This window comes from Protopterus annectens, chromosome 10.part0 (genome assembly GCF_019279795.1).
Source record: "Protopterus annectens isolate FY-2018-M chromosome 10.part0, PAN1.0, whole genome shotgun sequence".
Classification (NCBI taxonomy): Eukaryota; Metazoa; Chordata; order Ceratodontiformes; family Protopteridae; genus Protopterus; species Protopterus annectens.
In genome coordinates this window covers 1,596,933,510-1,596,954,236 of record NC_056744.1, presented here as the reverse complement: position 1 = coordinate 1,596,954,236, position 20,727 = coordinate 1,596,933,510, and the positions used below count along the sequence as shown (strand labels likewise).

At 39.1% G+C, this 20,727-nt stretch overlaps 1 protein-coding gene across 1 annotated transcript in view; it reads right to left on the bottom strand.

Moving 5' to 3' along the window:
* Positions 1–3,564: 3,564 nt before the first annotated feature.
* The window catches only part of LOC122814345 (CD276 antigen homolog), a 193,495-nt gene continuing 176,332 nt past the window's right edge, over positions 3,565–20,727 (bottom strand). Inside the window, exon 7 of the mRNA XM_044086931.1 lies at positions 3,565–3,647. Coding sequence (XP_043942866.1) covers positions 3,565–3,647 — 83 coding nt within the window. The remainder of the gene's footprint in view (positions 3,648–20,727) is intronic.

Genomic DNA, 20,727 nt, shown 5'->3' with positions numbered 1-20,727 from the left:
GGCAAGGTATACAGAAGATGAGATGGGGGAGCTACAAAGGTCAAATGTACAGTAGGGGCAGACAGCTCAAAAGCCTGCAAGTAAAAAAGTACAACAGGGATAGGGTGGCTGGGTGGTAAACCAAATTCAGAAGGGAGCTAGTAAAAATGCAATAAAATAAGGACCCAGTCAGAGCACCTAGGTCCAGAGCAGAAACCGGAAAGCATTATAGACTATGAAAAAACAACAACACACAAAAATGATTTAAAAAGGTAAGGTAAGTGCAATATTGTAAATGCAGTTTAAATCTACTTCCCTGGATGCAAAATGTACACCAAATGCTTTGTCTTCAAGCCTCCAGCAGTCTCAAGACTAAGATGACTGACTGTTTGTGTAATGTAAAATTCCATGAGGGCTGGGTTAATTACCACAAGCTCCAATTACAACTCACGCAGCTGACCAAATCTGGCTTTTTGTTTTAAGTTTGAAAAGTAACCACAACACAGAATTATACGGGCAATGAAAATAATCCCCTTAAGACCTCAGAGAAATAACAATGGCTACTGTAAAACCCAAATCAATTTACAGCTGTAGCTTCAGATTCAGAAGAAAGCTAGTAAAAATTAAAAAAAACGAGGACCCAGTCAGAACGCCTAGGCCCAGCACAGAAACCAGAAAGCAATGCAGGCTATAAAAATGCCTTAAATTAATAGCTTTACCTTCAGATAAAGAGCAGACACAAGTAAAACTAGTTTAAAAGGTAAGATAAGTGCAAAGTTGTAAATGTAGTTTAAGTGTACTTCCTTCGATGCAAAATGTTGTCCAACTTTTTTGTTTTCAATCTTCCAAGCTTCTAGCAGTCCCAAGACTGCTTACTTCTTATGATTCAGCCCAGTCATAAGACCCATCAAGAGTCTTTAGTGTCTCATTTGATCAGTGAGGAGGGCCTGCCTCCATGATGGATTATATATATATATATATATATATATATATATATATAGTCTCCAATCACCCCCTTGTGCTTGTAATGCTTCAGTTCCCTGTGTGTCAAGCATAGGTATACTGCTTTATTGCTTGTTATCAGTGTGAGTGCTGTACCTTTATTGCTAAAATTATTATTGATTAACATATAATTATATGATTGTTAGCAACTTGCAACAAATGTGCTTACCAGTGGTTGGGTGAAATGGATGACTTAGGGACTAGACATATTTATGGGGTGAGGTCCTAATACCACACCATGCACCAATACCAAGGTCATATATATTGAGTGTGGGAGCTTATGTGAAATTATGGTTAGTACTAAAGATGAATGTATACTTACTCTCCATTAAGGGGAGTCCCATCACAGATTAACTGATACTGTAATAATCTATTATCTATATGCACCATGATAATGACTGTGCATATATAAACAAAGGTTTTATAATTGCAGCTAACTGAATACAATAAATATTGTGACATGTAAATGCAGTTGTTTTCTAAGTAGGTAAAAAAAAACATCCAGTGTCTTTGGACACTGCACAACAGAACATAAAGGGGTGATATCAAATTAGAATGTCATAAATTTTTGATTCTATATATTATGCAGAAAGTTAACATGCAAACCTCTATATGTCAGTATTTGCATTATATATTCTCAGGCATTAGAGATAAAACAATTTAATAATAACACGTGAAAGTATTTAGTAGGCTTGACTTTAGTCTAATTAAAGAAGAGGCTTGAACAACAATTAGCTTGGCTCATTTTTGGAAACTATAGATGAAACATGTTCCATCAAAGTAGTCGTATTAGGTGTTTTTGTTTGCTCTGCTATATCAGTAAGGCTGTTTGCAGTCATAAGTGATGGAGAAAAAAATCTGAAATGTTTTTATACATCTGTTTTGTTTGTCAGAGTAAATTATTTGCTGGTGGTGTGCCTATTTTTATTTATCAGTGGTACCTGCTTGTTTGCATACTTGTCCTTGTTGGCTGGGATAATCTGCTGGGGAGTAACGTTCCACAATACACAGTTAATAACCTTTATATCTGAACATGGCAGAGATTAGTAACAGTAATACTTGTAAGGAAAAAATGCTTAATACATACCACTCAAGTAACAAATGTTATTAAAGAAAATATAGATGACCACACAAAAGAATATATAGGGCTACTGTACATACTGCAAAGCAATGGTACTTGTTTTGATTACCGAGTTTGACTATGATTTCCCCAAGGGAATGAGTTTAAGTGTACATTATATTTGTTCACGTATATGCAATACATACACTGTTTAGAAGTAGGTACACAAATACTTGTTATATTGAGAAATAGATTAGGTTGGAGAGATTTGATAAGTAGAGCTATAGAGGAGGGATGAAGATTAAGAAGAGACAGAGATCAGATGGAAAAAATGTGAACAATGGTGGGATAGGTGAGGGGATAGCAGCTCAGAGGATATTAATGGGGACATTGCAGAATATGGGGCGAGATAGATCATAAGGTGTTGGGGGAGGGGTAATTTCCAAGTGGAAATGGAGAACATAATAGTGAATTACTTTTATGTATGACTAATAGTGCAATGACAAATTTTACTGCTAAATGAGTTTCTATACCCTTTTCAAAATTGATTTATCCTTGAGATATTCCTTATTTCATTTGTGAGATTATTCTGGAGTTCACCACAGATATCAGGAATTTGAAATATTTATGGTGATTCTTAATTTTGATAATTCTGTTTAGTTTTGGAGATTCAGATGTGGGGATGTACCACTGTAATGCTGACTGCATGGCTAGATGTCTACATGGAGCATACTGGATATGATGCACCATTTGCAGTCGAATAGATACAATATTTGACTTAGTTCAGGTCATTTTATTTTTCTCCAGACATGACAATGGTATGACCTACTGGAGAAACTGTATGCAGATGTTATGATTGTTTTTATTATAGCTTTGTTCTATGTTTGACAGTTGAATATTGTAAAGACTGAAGGAAATGATAGTAGCATTTAGAGACTGAGTGCCATATACAAGAAGGCAAAATAATTTATGCTTCTTTCAGAAGGGATCAGATGCCATACAGTAGGTCATTATTTTGATAATTTTTAATAACTTTGCTAACATTTAATCACATTTCAAATTCTGCTCTATATTGATATCTAGATGTTGGATGTGGTCTACAACTTTAGTCAGGTCCTTGAATATTTTTTTACACAGAGACCATTAGTTGCTGTTTGGGTTGGAATAATTAACAGTAAAATTACTGGCCTTAGCTTTAATTGTATTTAAAAAGGCTAGAATAACCAGTGTTCTCCTTTAATGAAGAAATGATGCTGTTGATAAGTGATTTCTAAGACTCAGTGGGAAATACAGGCTACCGAACAAAATGATCAGGTGGTTGGTTCTCAGGGAGAAGAAAAGTAAGAAACTTAGCTTGAACATGGGTTTCTCAGGGGAAAAGAGTCTACCACTATTTTTAAGATTTTTAAAAGGGGATAACAACGGTGGACTGGCTATATGAACTAGAAGTGTGCTCAGTAAGGAAGGCATGTCAAATCTGATGTCTTTCTTACTTGCAACCCATTGTGCATGTTCAAGCAAGTTTACATGAAGTAGGATTTAATGAACAATGTGACAACATGAAGGACTAGATTATAGTGCATAGGGTTACTGGTATATCGACGATCTGGAGCAAAAAGAAGACAAGAGAAGTATATTATATTACAAACAGACAAGAGAGAGATGACAGAAAGTGTGGACCCCAAGTTATTTTTTTTTTAGTAAGTCCCCACATTACTTTACTCAGTTTATGCTAACTCTGTTACGCTGCCCCTTCCCCAACCCTAACTTTAAATAAAAACTTAAGAAAGTCCCTGTTTCTAACACTACCACTACACAAAATACTCAGACACACACGCACGCACGCACGCACACACACACACACACACACACACACACACACACACACACACACACTCACTCACACGCAGCATCAAATATGCACAACTCTAAATCTAGTTCCTAAACTAGTCCTAACACTAACCCTAACATGCAAACACTCACAAAAACAGACAGACAGACACACACACACACACACACACACACACACACACACACACACACACACACACACACACACACACACATATATATATTATATATATATATATATATATATATATATATATATATATATACATATACACACACACACACACACACACACACACACACACACACACACACACACACACACACACACACACACACACACACACATTCCTACCAAAATCCCACTCAAACCTTAGTGCTTTCACTATTTGTTTCACCTGAAAATGCATTCAAATTGCCATTTGATACAGTGATGGATATGCATGTAATTTTTCTTGTTATCAAACTGAGCAGCAGCTGAAGCGATTGTAAAGGCAGGTGATTGCAAAGTAGTAGTATTTTATGGGAGTTTGTGGTACAACAAGGAGTAGGAATTGGAATTTGTCCTTTTCCCACTGTTGTGGGATCTTGGAGGTGGTATATATAAGTAGTAGGAGGTGTGAGTTACAACCCCTCACATCAGTGGAGCAGAGAGAGGGTTTGCCTCCCTGCAAAAAGCACTTTGTGGGTAAGTGTATAGTAAACTTGTTCAGCACATCCCTGTGGATAAACAGGGAGCTTCAGTCTTCATTGCTGTCAGTTCATCTTTCATCAACACTAAAGGCATTACAATAAGGGGAAGCTGACACATCCCCTTTGTCATACTGTAGAAGTTTCTTAAAGTATATAAGTTTTCAGTCTTTAGTACGACTGAATCCTTATCAATAACTAAATAGTCTCAGAACTTTTCATTTTCATTGTCTCCCTTTTTTCATTTTTTTCTATCCCCTTTTGCTTTTGCCAGGAGCACAGTTTTCAGATCTTAAGAGACACCTGTGAGGGACGTTCATTTGGAACAAAAATAGATACACACAGCATTTCCAGATGCAACTCTCTGCATCAAGCACAATTTTCTTTAAGAGCACACAGGTGACCCACTTAGTCCTAGGGCTGGGTTTTCCTGTCTCTCTCCAGGCCCCAAGAAGACTCCACACTGACCACAGCTGTAGAGTTGAGTCTTCAGCCGAGTTTTCTAAGCCAAGTCCTCCACCACCCTCTCTGTGAAACCAGTGCTTTGTGTCCCTGTTCCAAGTAGCTGACATACACACCCTTTGAGATCTGATTTTCACACACACATGCACACACACACACACACACACACACACGTGTGCAAGCACACACACACACACACACACACACACACACACACACACACACACACACACACACACACACACTCACATGCACACATCTGGGAAAGGCTGACACAGATTTATTAGCTATGTCCCTTCTGCCTAGACTATAAAGTAGATACTGCCACCAGAACACTCCTAAACCAGCTACTCTAAGGCTCTTAGAAGTGTACCCAATTATACTGAGTAAAATTCATACCACTACAAATGGTAGTGTTTGACCAATGCAGCAAGGCTTTCAGGAGCGGCCACAGTGTCACCAAATAAATATAAGTACTCTCAAAGGTTAAAATATTCCCTAAAAGACCAGCCACAATGAAAAGTTTAAATATATTTAATAATAAATAATAAAATAACACGAAAATACTAAATATCTATTTACAATAAGCGCCAGAGTTTCAATCACAGGAAATATTAAAAATAACTCTGATGGAAAGATTTACACAGATACAGAAAAACAATACTTAACTAATCTCACTATATGTTCCTGACACATCTAAAGAATTACTTTCCCCTAGTTCACTTACTAGAGCAAGGCAAAATGATGTAGGTGAGTGGCCCTTCTTTATCAGGTTTTGCAAACAGACTGCCCTGAGACTTCTGTCTCATATAGTATTAAAACATCATTTCAGTGCTGGATTACAGAATGACATCACATACATCTGGTCATCTGACTCTGGCTCCCACACTACTTCCCTTACTAGAAACTGAACCAGAATCTAGCACATATGTGTCATAATACACACACATAGAGCTTTGATAAGATGTGTTATAGCATCTGGAAGGGAAGCTATAAAACCATTTCAAAAACTTCTATCCTTCCAGGGTAGTAATTAGTTCACCCCTAGGGACAATAATTTTTTTACAAAACTCCAGCTAGCTATGCTGGCATATATTACACATCCACTGCCTTACTTATCCTGGTATAGCTGGCAGTACCTCACATCATCACAATAACTTCATGGTGTAATGGCTTTTTTCACTTATTACCATCACTGAGTCTATATCTTCTACTTCTCCCCTTAGCAGCTCTCTGACTTCTTTTATTATAAGTAGAGTCAATACTGAAATTAGCTTTGCTACACTGTAATTACTGCATCTTCTTGTCCCATTAAATATTCCATTCATTTGTTTTCAAATACCAGCTTTAAAGTAGCCTATCCCATGACTCAGTGGTTCTAAGGCAAGAAAGTAATCTTGGATGGGATTCCAGTCTGTCGTTCCATGGTGGAACATACACACACACACACGCACACACACGTACACACACGCACGCACACACACACACACACACACACACACACACACACACACACACACACACACACACACACGCACACACACGCACACACACACAGACACACACACACACACACACACACACACACACACACACACACGCACACACGCGCGCACACATACACACACACACACATCCACAGGTTGCAGGCCACCTCCTTCCACCAAAGGACTGCTACAACTGGCAATCTGCTCCACTCCTATCCTTCTAGGATGGGCACACCCATCCTCATTGCCAGCTTCCTCAAGCACCCAAATACTAATCAGACTTGGTTCACTTGAGACATAGCTAGAACTTCATTCCTCTTTGCCAGTTTAGCTGACATCTGTATACACATATTGAACTACTTAACTATTGGTAAGAAAATTGTCAATAAAAATCCACTGTAACCACAAACCATTGCAACAATGAAAAGTCAAACACATCTTGATGAAAGATGCAAAATAAATTCCTGCACAACTATAGCTGCAAAATTATGACTACATACAATATACATACACAGGTGTTTACTGAGTGGGTTTCATCCACCCATTTCCCCCTTTACTTATCTATACTTATTCCAAAATAGCACAGCCTCAGACATGAGAAAGCCTGTATGCTGTGAATCAATTTTAGTGCTAGAAATTCCACTGGCAGTGATTCTGGCAACAATACAATACCTTTACTAATACTACCTTATACCTGCCTATAAGTGCACACACTGTATCCACCATTGCAAAACTGTCTGTTTAGTTCTAGGCTTGTGTAAACCACTAAATAAATCCTGGAACACTGTCAAACTGTTGTATTCCAAACATTCAGTAATACTGAATTATTATGCTTAAGAGTAATAAAAAATACTTAGTCTTGTCCAATTTTCAGTTGTGATCTAACAGCAGGATATTTGCAATCTACATAACTAAGTGAAAGCCCAAAGGTACCAAATCAAGAAAAAAAAGTATGACTGAAGTAGATATTTACGTAATTTGATTCCTTTACACTACCACACTAAACCTATTTTAAAGGCCTGTGTATAGTAGATGGGGGTGATTGTGAGGTCAGGACACACCAGTATATGCAGTAGTATGTGCGGTCCTGCTTGCAATGTGTGCAACCAGACAACCCAAGCTGTTGCTGGTGATTTATAGAACAATGCTACACCATGTACAATAACAAAGCAGGTGGTAAAAGAAAGAGACTGGCAGACATCTGTATTTTTTATTCACTTTATTGAACAAGAACTGATAATGTGAAAGGCTTCATGCATTCCACTGACACTTCATGGTTAGAATAATTCTGAGAGAGTGCAGAAATTTAGTGACTGTAAAAACAGTCTCTTTTTCCTAGTGTCCATGTATATAAGTGTGGTAGGAAGGAGAGCTTGAAGTACTTTTTTATTACATTTTACAGCTGTATTCAGATATAATTTTTTGTTACATTCCTTTATATAAATATAAATATGAATATCATTTTAACAATGCAATGCAAAGTTTTCTCAGCATCACTTCAGCTAACATTTAATTATGTTTCTGCTGCTGTCTCTGGAATGCTTAACTGACAAGCTGCAATGGGCTGCCAGTCAAGTAATCTATTCCACATCTGTACCTATGTTTGCCAAAATGGTATGTCCTTATCTTTATAACTGCCAGTTTATGTATTACTGCTTTATTAAGTAGATGGGCATATGTCATGTTAATGGCAACAATAAAGTACAAATGTCAATTATTGTTAAACACAACCCAATGTCACTCAAGGTATGTTATTTATTCAAAAATCTACCCCAAATCCTGTGAACATTAAATAGGTAGTAGATCTAACAGCAGCCACTTTAAGGACCTTCACCTCACATCCTTTAAGCTGAAAACTTGTTTTGCTCTTCTCCATAGAATTTCCCCACCCTCCCCATATTCATTTTTGCACCTACAGCCTACAATCCCCCATGTATTATCCTTTGTCTAATAAGGCTATTCAGCACATCTGTCATTTTTGACAATCCAAGTTTACTTTTGAAGCTTTTGACTCTCTGTGATTGTCCCTTCTAGTCCTCACACCAGCATACTTGTTCTGCCCTCATCACTGGACCCCATACAGAGCACCACAGGTCTTCAGGTTTATGTCACCTATCCCCTGGCTCCCCACTCTCCTCCTCAAGTTTTACATCTCCTCCTCTCTTGCGTGACTTCATTCTGGTCCCTTTGATTCTTAGACCAATTGTGGCAAATCCAGCACATTACTACAAGGGTATACTGCTATTTAGTGGGACCTTGCAAGTGTTTCACCAGTACCCATCAACAGATTTCCTGTACCCCACTGCTGGGTTGCTGTAGCTGCATATACTATTTTGGTAGTGAGTCACATGCACAGCCTCCTCTGCTTGCAACCCTCACTCAGCTTACCTCAGCTCCACACATTAGCATAGAGATGTCCTGCCTAGCATCTCCAGTAGGTAGAATGTTTTGTTTCACTGATATTCTCCAACATCCTGTTCTTGAACACCTTTGGTAATAGATGTCTGAAACTCATCAGCTGGCTGCACAACACCAGACTCAAGTACTATTCCACTTTAGACCACCCTTACTTTTCCCACATATTTTGATGAAGCCCATGGCTGCTGATGAGTCTAAGTCAGATGGACCATCCTCTGTATGGGCTACATTAGCTCATTTCAATGATTCCATTTAAGCTTAATTTTGTTCATCTTCCCTCAACCATGCTACATCAGCAAAGGCATCACAATCCAGCTGTGTATCTTTGAAGGCTTGAGACTCTTGGCAACAACTGGGTTGCTTGAATTTTCAGCTTTCCCATATTGCTTATTTCCCCATTGTACCAGGCTGCCATCTGTGAGGTGTTAATTAGTCTATTTTAACTTTAATTCATACCCTGTTGACTGAGAATCTTTATCCTTAGCTTCTAACTAGAACAGCTCTCACACATTTCTTTCCACTATTTTTCCTTTCACATTTCTTAGCTGTTTATTTTTCTTATACTGATTGAATCTTTGACAGGAGTTGCCCTGTCTATTTCTTACTCCCTTCATATTGGTCTAATTGAAACTGTTTACCAGGAAAGCCCTTAAGTGATAACTTCAATTTGTTTCACTGTATAACCTCTTAAGCATTAAGCATCCTGAAGTCTGTGTTAAAACAGGTACCCCATGTCCTGGCACACACTTGCTTCCCCCCTTGGAATTAGCTGAATAGGTTTTAAGAGACATGTCTCACCTTGGCACCCTTCCACACTGATTCCTTCCCCCACCATTTTGGTTTCTACCTTAGTCCAAAAACCGGATGCTCTTTCAAACACCCAGTGTAACTTTGTATTAATAATCTGGTGCCTTGCCTCATGCAACCTTCTTATGATAAGAGGCTATAGACTTTTTCCACACTTTTTTACCCAAGTGGACTACTTTCCATTCCCATCAGTGTCTTATTCTGTTTACTGTTTCTGGAAAGCATGGGTCAAACCTTTGCAAAATTCCTTTTCTTACCTTTCTAATTTATTCCCCCCCCCCACACACATACAGTTACTATTTTCATGGGGGGGGGGTCTCGGAGTTGGAATAATGGTTAAGATGTTTACATCACAGGCACAAGGTACAGGGGTTGATTCTCATGATTTTCACATTTGAAAGGAAAATTAACTAGGCTTAAAATGGCGCATATAAGCAGCTAGCTAAGTACTTATTTAGGAACCTATAAAATAGAGAATGCTCACAAAGGCAAACAAATAGATATATACTGTGATGCTGGGCAGGGATTTCTGAGTGAGGAATGCTATCAAAGGCCTTGGCCAGATCGAGGTAAGCTGTATGAACTGCCTTACCTTCAACCACCGCTCTGGTGACTGACTCAAAGAATTAAACCAGATTGAGCGAGCATGATGTACCATTCACAAAACCAAATTGCATGGGCTCTAGAGTTTGGAGATTCCCTATATCCTTGTTAATTAGGCCCATGATGATGTGCTCCATAGCCTTACATATCAGACTCATCAGGCTAATGGGGTGATAATTTCCAGGGTCTGTAGTTGCTCCTTCTTTATGGAGAGGGATGACTGTGACAGTGCGCCGTTTGGTAGGGACAAAGCCAGAGGTGAGGCTGTGAGTGAACAGAGCACACAGATGTGGTGCCAGTTCACTTTGTAATTCATGTAGAACACAGCCAGGGATATTATTGGGTCCCATGGAAGTTGTATTCTTTGCCTTAGACAATGGAGCTTTAACGTGTGCTGCAGTAATGCAGGGTGCCTGGTATTCTTCCAGTATTGAGACTGGTCTTTTGGGGGGGGTAAAGTTGGCACTGAATCTGTCGGCCAATATGTTGGCAATATCTGTTGGCTCAGTATAGGAGGTACCATTGTGCAGTAACTCAGAGCAAATCTGGATATTGCCATGGAGATTCTTGATATAACTAAATAAGGCTTTGTAATTGTTTTTAGTGTCTGCTGCAATTCTGCCTTCATAGCTGGCTTTGGAGGTTTTAATGAGGGATCTCAGCTTTTTGTTGAGGCTAATAAGGGAATTTTCCACTCTTGGGACTTCACCTTTTTCTGCAACAGTTTATTTATTTATTTATTTATTTATTGCATTTGTGTACTGGGAAAGTCCACTGAGCCTAGGTGAGCCCATTTTCAGTGGAGGCCCGGGGAGAAAAGCTCCACATAAATTTCACATTACAGAATACAAATATCAAATAGCATTTTCTTTACAATCTTTTTAGCATTTCCATTGCAGTTTTGTGGTAGTACATAATGATATAAACATGTAATTTCAGTCATATAGATGCCATTACAATTTACTGGTTGGGAGGCAGAAAACAGTTACATTGTATACAATTATTTACACTCATTTAAAAGCTATGTAGGCAGTGTAGTAACAGTCATGGCTATGGCTGCAGACCTGCTAAGAGTGCATACATGCAGTTCCCAGAGAGTGGGAGTAGTATGAAGAGTAGTATGAAGAGTAGTTTGAAGAGTAGTATGAAGAGTAGTATGAAGAGCAGTATTAAGAGTAGTATGACGAGTAGTATGAAGAGAAGTATGAAGAGTACTACTATGAAGAGCAGTATGAAGAGTAGTATGAAGAGCAGTATGAAGAGTAGTATAAAGAGTAGTATGAAGAGCAGTATGAAGAGTAGTATGAAGAGTACTATGAAGAGTACTATGAAGAGCAGTATGAAGAGTAGTTTGAAGAGTAGTATGAAGAGTACTATGAAGAGCAGTATGAAGAGTAGTATGAAGAGTAGTATAAAGAGTACTATGAAGAGCTGCACGAAGAGTAGTATGAAGAGCAGTATGAAGAGTAGTATAAAGAGTTTTATGAAGAGCAGTATGAAGAGTAGTATGAAGAGTACTATGAAGAGTACTATGAAGAGCAGTATGGAGTAGTATGAAGAGTAGTATGAAGAGTACTATGAAGTGTAGTATGAAGAGCAGTATGAAGAGTAGTATAAAGAGTTTTATGAAGAGCAGTATGAAGAGTACTATGAAGAGCAGTATGAAGAGTAGTATGAAGAGTAGTATGAAGAGCAGTATGAAGAGTAGTTTGAAGAGTAGTATGAAGAGTACTATGAAGAGCAGTATGAAGAGTAGTATGAAGAGCAGTATGAAGAGTAGTATAAAGAGTTTTATGAAGAGCAGTATGAAGAGTAGTATGAAGAGTAGTATGAAGAGTACTATGAAGAGCAGTATGGAGTAGTATGAAGAGTAGTATGAAGAGTACTATGAAGTGTAGTATGAAGAGCAGTATGAAGAGTAGTATAAAGAGTTTTATGAAGAGCAGTATGAAGAGTACTATGAAGAGCAGTATGAAGAGTAGTATGAAGAGCAGTATGAAGAGCAGTATGAAGAGTAGTTTGAAGAGTAGTATGAAGAGTAGTATGAAGAGTACTGTGAAGAGCAGTATGAAGAGTAGTATGAAGAGTAGTATGAAGAGAAGAAGAGTTATTTTTGGCATGGGCATAACCAGCAGGTAGAGAGATGTTGTCTAAGGGATTAGAGCAGGGTATGAGATGGAGGTTATTGAGGTTAGGAGGTTATTCCAAAGTTTTGAGATAGTGAAGGAGTAGAACATTTGGCCAGCTGAGAGTTGAGGTTTGTTAACTTTAAGTAGAATTTTGTTTTCTAATCTAAAGTGTCTGTTTGGATAGTACAGACTTAATATAGTGGAGAGAGATGGACAAGCTGTTGGTTTATATATTATTTTATGTGCAGTACTTAAGTGGAGGTAGGTGAGGTAAATTGGTAGTTCTAGCCAGTTTAGTTGTTGCAGCGAGGAACAGTGATGTGATGAGGACTTAGCATTTGTTGCAAATCTGGTAACTTTATTGTAGCATATATTAACTTTGTTTTTTAGTGAAGAGTGTATGTTAGTGAGGATGGGGGCACCATATAGGAGGGATTGAAGTAGGAAGGCTGAGGCTAGTGTTTTTTTTGGCATTGTTATTTAAATAATAGCTATGTCTATAGAGGGTACCTAGTTTCTGATGTGTCTTTTTGATGTTATTGAGCATGTCGGGTTCAAATGTTAGAGTTTCATCAATAATGACTCCTAACAGTTTAGTACTGGGGACAACTTCTATGGAGGTATTCTTTTGGGAGTGGATAGAGAATTCGGCCCTGTTTAGGGGTGTTGTTTTTTTTTTGGGAGTGAATAGAATCAGCTTGGTCTTATTTGGGTTGAGAGTGAGGTGATTATTTGACATCCATTTTTTGGTGGATGTGAAGGCATTTTGGGTTAGTAGTTGAAGCTCAGAAGGGGTTTTTGCAGTTTCTTCCTTCTGTTGTAGAGTTTATTAATGGCAGGGGACAACCAGACTGGATTCCATTTTTTGGAGGATAGTGTCTTGGTTCTGTTGGGTATGGCTAGTTCCATGCATTTATGTACGTGTTCGTACAGTGCATTGGTCTATGATTCAGCAGTCATGCATCTATTTTCCATTGACATGGGTGCTGTGAAGTTAGCCACCTCTATTTTTAGGAGCCCAAAGTCAGCTTTGGAGAAGTTTTTCATGATGGTTGCCTTTTCAGGGGGTGTGGGTGAGATGTGGATTTCCATGGTGATTAGTTTGTGGTCAGATTTAACCAGGGAGGAATTGACTATTGGTGTAGAGCAATGGTTGCCCATGTTAGTAATAACCAGGTCAAGGATGTTTCTTCCTTCAGTGGGGGTAAGAATGACCTGGTTCAAGGCATGGGAAGATGAATTAAAATTAAAATTAAACAAGTGCAAACTCATGCACTATTTTCAGGGGGGTCTAGGAGTTGGCATAATGGTTAAGATGTTTACATCACAGGCACAAGGTACAGGGTTTGATTCTCATGATTCTCACATTTGAAAGAAAAATTAGCTAGGCTTAAAATGGCTCATATAGGCAGCTAGCTTAGTACTTATTTAGGAACCTATAAAATAGAGAATGATCACAAAGGCAAACAAATTGATATATACTGTGATGCTGGACAGGGATTAAGGCCACTGAATCTGCTCTACTGTCCACAGTAATTTGATGGCTACCAAGGTATATAGTCTACTGATTTACATCAGTGGCACCAAGCTGAATAACATACAAACTGCATACAAATGTATATGTATCACTAAACAACTTTCTGCATTGATTTTGAGCTCAAGAGCATGCAGGAAATATGTAGTATTGTCCTGAGCCATGGGTACATATCATCCACACTCAAGAACAGGCTTCACGCTGAATACCCACCAGAGCAGTGTTTATGTACCTAGCTTCCCAGGCTTCTTTACCCCTTTCCTCTAGATTCAATGTCTTTACATGCTCCCTTCCCACAGTAACTGTACTCTCATGCTCACAAACACAATACTTTCTATGGAAGGCTGATACTTCCCAGCACCATAACTTTCAGTCCCCATCTGTGATAGATTACTGCCATCACTCCAGCTTAAATAACTGGAGAACTACATTTACTGTTCCACACTTGAGAAATAAGCACAACTATAAACATCAATGGTGCAGAGCAGTCTGGTCAGTCAGAAAGAGATACCAGCAGGTAGTCACAGTATTTTAAATGTGAATTAATACTATACCTAAAATAAATTGAACAGTACAGTTAAAGTTAAATATGCAGAGAGCAATAATTGCATAGGGAAAACACAAAAAATAACCAGTTTGATCAGTTCAGATACTTAAAAAAAGAATCTGTCTAATTAGCTAAATCTTTCCTATTTCTAACTGGAAGAGTTACTGGGCCCTATCTACAGTATCTACATTTTCAGCATGTAGCAGACAGAGATACAGATGCAGAGATAAACTCAGTATTAAAGAGTAGTAAGCTGGTATGTAGTCAGCAAAGTCATAGGCAGCACTTAGTGCAAACAGTCAAATGATGGCTCACAGTTCAGCAGCCCTGGAGATTGAGTTATTCCATTTCATCTCTAAGAGATGTCTAATAATGGGGCCAGAATGGGAGGCATACAATTAGCACAATTATTTCAAACTATTCTTCCCTCAATAAGTTTCAATCCCTGGTACTATCTGGACTTTTGTCTATGAGGTATTCTGCTGGAGAAACCAGCTTTGCCATTTCCATTTAATGGGTTTATTTTTCTCATTCAGGCTAACAACCCCACAACAATTACCTGCAACAGCTTAGCTGCCCTTCCCCCCAAAAGAATCTCACAAAAATCTTTTAATTATTTTTACAGCAAAATAGTTCCATTTTAAATACATTTTTATTTATTGCACAGAAAATCAAGCACAAGTATTATATATATTTTAATCCCATATATTCATATTTTAATCACATGTAAGTGCTGCCTGAATATTACTGATCTCTGTCTGCAATTTATTTTGAATTGGTGTTTTTCATTTAAGGTTTGGTTACTTCTATTTTTTATCCTTTTCTTATATTGCATTTGTTTTAAGTTTTCTGTTCTGCTGGAATTTTAAGAGGCCTTGTCTAGGGTCAGTTAGAAAAGTTAGTAAAGAATTCCTTTGCAAACAGTGAATAACATCAGCTAATTAGTGGAAGAGCTGAGAAATAGCATTCCTCATTTAGCTACAAATATTTGGAGGTATCTCTATTTAGCTGGAGTGCTTGTTTGGTTTGCAGTCTGCCTGAATATTGCTGATCTTTGTATTTTATTTCCTACCTACCCACCCAATTGTTGTTTTACTTTTAAACTTGGTGGCTTTTGAGTTGCCCGCTCCTACTATAAATCTGATTTTGGACACTCCTCCCAGTCCCATCTCATCAACTTATTCTGTTGAGTACAGAGAGGTCAATTTGGAAGGCCCCCCCTTAGTTTCTTAACCTTGAATTATCTTCTGTTTCATCCCTTCCCAATTAACTTTAAAAAAATGCACTTTATTCGGCTGCTTTTACTGAATTTGCATTTCTGCCTACTTTATTATTTCATTTTGATTTTGTTGCTTGCTCTTAAAAGTGTTCAGTTGCATTTATTCTGCTGCATGTATTACTACTTGTTAGTAGCCTGATTAATTGTTATTCTAAGCCTCTTAGTTTTTGCTTAAGCACTTGGGCTTCAGGCCATTATTTTTCATTAAGGTCTACACTGTTGTAGGAGGAGAGGGTAACTTCTGCCGTTCTGAGCTGGGAATTGCTGGTTGATGACTTATTGTGCCTGTTTTTCTAAGTGTCCTTCTTCTGGTTTAAGCCCTTGGGTTTCAAGGTTTATGGTCTAAACTTTTGTGGCAGGAGAGGATAGCCTACACCCTTCTAAGCTGGGAACTACTGGTTGAAATCTTATTGTGTTTGTCATTCTGAAAGTGTCTTAGTTCTGGATCAAGCACTTGGGCTCCAAACCAGGGCCCCAAACCAGTTATTTTACATTAGGAAGGTTTGTGGTCTAGACACTTGTGGCAGGAGAGTGTAGCCTATACCCTTCTCAGCTTGGAATTGCTAGTAAAGGCTTATTGTGCCTGTTATTCTAAGTGTCTTTGCTATAGTTTAAGCACATGGGTTCCAGATCAGTTATTTTTCATTAGGAAGGTTTGCGGTCTACACTCTTGTTGGGAATATTCTACTTGTTGGGTCTTTTGGCTTTTCCCGGTTAGGGGTCACCACAGCAGAACTCCGGTCTGCTAATGATTGGCAGTAGATTTTTTTTTTATGTGCCGAGTTGCCAGCCCTGATGCACAACCTTCAATGAAGGTACACCCATTCACGTATGTCTCCACACAGAAAACGCTCTAGCTGAGAATCGAACAGGACCACGTCTTACTGTGAGGCAACAATGCTACAGCAGCACCACCACCACAGAATTGTTGGGAATAAACTGCTTTATTCAAACTGTTTTTGCTGTTGTGATTGTGATATCTTCACTTTGAATTTCTAGTGCTTCTGCATTTTATAGAATAGGCTATATCCAAGCTTGCTGAATCTAGATTGTTTGGTATCATTTGAGCACTAAAACCAACCATCTTAAATTATGGAGGCCCCCTGCACCCTTGTGGCAGAAGTGTGCAGCCAAGGACCTGTCTGAGTTGCGGATTACTGGAATAAGGCTCAGTCTTGGGCTTTCCTTTTGGTTACTTTGTTCAAAATTGTCTAACTTCACCTGTATTTAAGCCTCGTCTTTGAGCGGGTTTGTGCTCAGTTTACTGGAGCTGCTCAGAGATTGGTGACTTTAGCCAGAGATCTGGAGTGAAGCAGAACTAAATCCAAGGCATCCATTGAAATCTGCTGAAAAATAAGTATTTTTAAAGCCTATATTACACTTTGAGAACACTATCCTACTGAATTGCTGCTTATTTAAACTGTTTTCTGCTGCTGTGACTGTGATTTTTTGCACTTTGAATTTCTAGTACGTCTGCATTTTATAGCATAGGCTAGATTCAGACTTGCTGAATCTAGACTGTTTGGTATCTCTTAGTTTATAGATTCATAGATAAATACTAGGCTAATTGCCCTTGTGGGCCATTTTAAGCCTAGCCAATTACCCGATGTGAGAATCAAACACTGCACCTTGTGTTTGTAAGGTAACCACCTTAACCATTATGCCAACCCCCACCCCAAAGAAACATATGCCCAAGCAGGGGCTTGAACCCTGGACCCTCAGATTAAGAGTCTGATGCTCTACCTAGGCTGCAAAAGTATCATAGATTAGCATTAGGCTAATTAACTGCAAGCCTAATCAATTATGCCTTGTGAGACTCAAACCCTGCACCTTGTGTTTGCAAGACAAACACCTTACCCATTAGGCCACCCTCCTTACTTGAGAACTAAAACCATCCATTTTACAATAAAAAGCCCCCCCCCTGCATCCTTGTGGCAGAAGTGTGCAGCCTAAGACCTATTTGAGTTGAGGATTGCTTGAATAAGGCTCAGTCTTGGGCTTTCCCATTAGTTACTTTGTTTGAAAATCATTTAACTTCATTTGTATTTAAGCCCTGCATTTGCACATAGCTTTGCATCACACAACAGGGTTTAACACTGCTGTGTATAGCCGTGCATAGAGGCAAACTCCTAGAAAGACAATTTTCCCTAGATATCTGCTATTGAACCCTCAAAAGCTCACCTGTTTCACCGTGCATAACATAGTTGTGCACTGCTGCTCTGCAAGCAACTCAGTTATACATTATGAAGCACTAATGCAGTTTTCTACCCCTAGCCCTCCATAGAATAACCACTTGTTGTTAGTCTTACAACAAATCCTGGTCCACTCCCCACTAATTATTACAGTGTACACCTGCCATTATGGGCAGACAGTTTCCTACCATTTCTCCAGCCAGCCAGATTGACATGGGCATCCTGATTCAAAGTAGCAATTGCCTCATGTATACTGACAACCAATTACTCCTAAAACAAACAAATATAATATATGAGAGATGCATCTATACTATGAATTTGGAATCAATTCTGTCACATGACAACAAACCAGATATCAAACAGGTTGTCAGCATACACACTTCATGTCTTGCACATAACAAGCTCAAAACACATAAACCCACATATGCGGAGGTACTCGCTAAAAGCCTACCTTAAGATCAGAGACCTCACAAGAGCAAATCTACTGTACACACTGCAGACTCAAAAGAATCCACTGCATGTAATAATACAAACAACAGTGTCTCAGCCAATAAGCCCTTAAGGCAAAACACCGCAAAACCAAATGTCCTGGTCAGAGGTGACTTTATAGGGAAAAACATAGATGTCCCCCCATCAGGCTGGACAAGGAGAAGGTCATAGTCAACTGCTAGTCAGGTGGCAGGATCAATCAGATCACTTACACAGTCATCTCCCAACAACAAGTACCATTATGACTCTGTCATAGTCCATGCTGGAGTGAATGACTTGAGATTACCTCATTGAACTATATGAAGAGAGACAGGACTGAGCTCTCAGATTATGTGTCCCAGGCAGATATGTCCCTAGCCCTAAGCAGAATTCTAGCTTCACCCAGGATGATGCGTAAATATAAACAAAAAATTATTAACTTCAGCAGTTGGCTTAGCTTCTGGTGTCAATCCAAGTGTATCTAGTATCTGTCAGCTTGGGAAGACATGATTGACAGACCATACTGCCTTGCCAGAAATGGTCTTCATCTGTCACCTCTTGGCTTTTGGTTACTGGCAAAGGTACTTCCCTCCCCCATAGTGCCTTTTTTGGGCAATGTCATAACAACAAAATTCATGACATAAAAAATCCACTAGAGACAAACTCAAGGTTATGCTGCTTAATGCTAGGAGTCTCTCACTGGAAACACTCCTTATCTTGGAAGATGCTGATGTCTGTGCAGTCACAGAGACATGGCTCAAGGCCGCAGAGACCACCCTGACCATGCAAGGCTACAATGCCTTCCACACATTCAGACCTCAAAATGAGCATGAAAGAGCCAAAGGCAGAGGTGTATGCTTTTTCATTAAAGACAAATGAACCTTAAAATTGGTTAAACATCATGACTCCATAGAGCTACTCCAAGTCCAACTAACTATAGTTAGCTATAGGTCTCCCACCATGAACCAGGAGAACCACTCTGCCTACCTGGACCTACTTGAATCATTCACTATACAGCCAAACACCTTGGTCATGGGTGATTTCAACTATTCTTCCATCAGTTGAGAGACATATATGAGCACCAACATGCTTGCCTTAAGGTTCCTGGACTTTGGTAATACAAATGTTCTAGAACAGATAGTCTACACCCACACAAGGGGCTTGAATATTCTAGACTTAATACTCACCAACACAGGGGGTCACTGCACTAACCCCTGTGTGTTGCCCTCCCTGGTAAGGTCTGATCATAAATTGGTCTTGTTCAAGGTAACAGTCATACCTGACCTCCTCAGGAGCAAAAAGGATGAAAAAATTCTTCAAAGCAAACTATAGCCCCCAAAGTGGTGGAATAAATAGTTTCAACCCCCCCGCTACCACTGTCAACAATGACTCCTATATAGAGGTGCACATAAATGCCCTGTATAAACATCTATACAAATGTATAGACTCGGCTGTACCTGAATGGATCAAAGCAAGGTCTTCACATAAAAAACAAGCCACCCTGGTGGACATCACGCATAAATAGGTTATGCAACAAGAAGAAGAAACTAATGTCTAAGAACAAGAGGGAACTGACTCAGCAGAAGAAGAACTCCCTCCACAGCTTGAACAAGCAAATTAGATATCTTATAAAGTCCTCTAAAGCCAATTATGAAGCTAAATTAGCTTCCTGAGCTTATGATAATCACAAGGCATTCTTTAGCTATATCACAAACCTAAAAGAGAGGTCCCAGCTTTGTGCCAAACTATTAGTGGATGGTGTGACATCCCTCCTCTGGACCAGTAATCAAGGATCCTCAATCCTAACTACTGGCACCTGTGGGGAACATTCACTGAGAGGAAAATAGATACACTAAGTATTTCCAGATGCAGACCTCTCTGCATTAAGGACAATTTCCCTTAAGAGCACCCAGGAACACAGTTAGCCCAAGCTCTACATTTTTTTATATCTGTCTCCCTCCAGGACCACATAAAAGGCTTTCCACTGACATAGCTTTAGGGCTGAGTCCTTAGCTGGGTTTCCAAGCCAAGTCCTCCCACACCCTCTCTGTGACCAGTGCTTTGTGTCCCTGCTCTCAGCAGCTGACACACACACTGTTTGATACCTAATTTTCATACACACACACACACACACACACACACACACACACACACACACACCTGGGAAAGGCTGGCACAGATTCACTTGCTGTGCCTCTATCTGCCTAGACTAAAAGGTA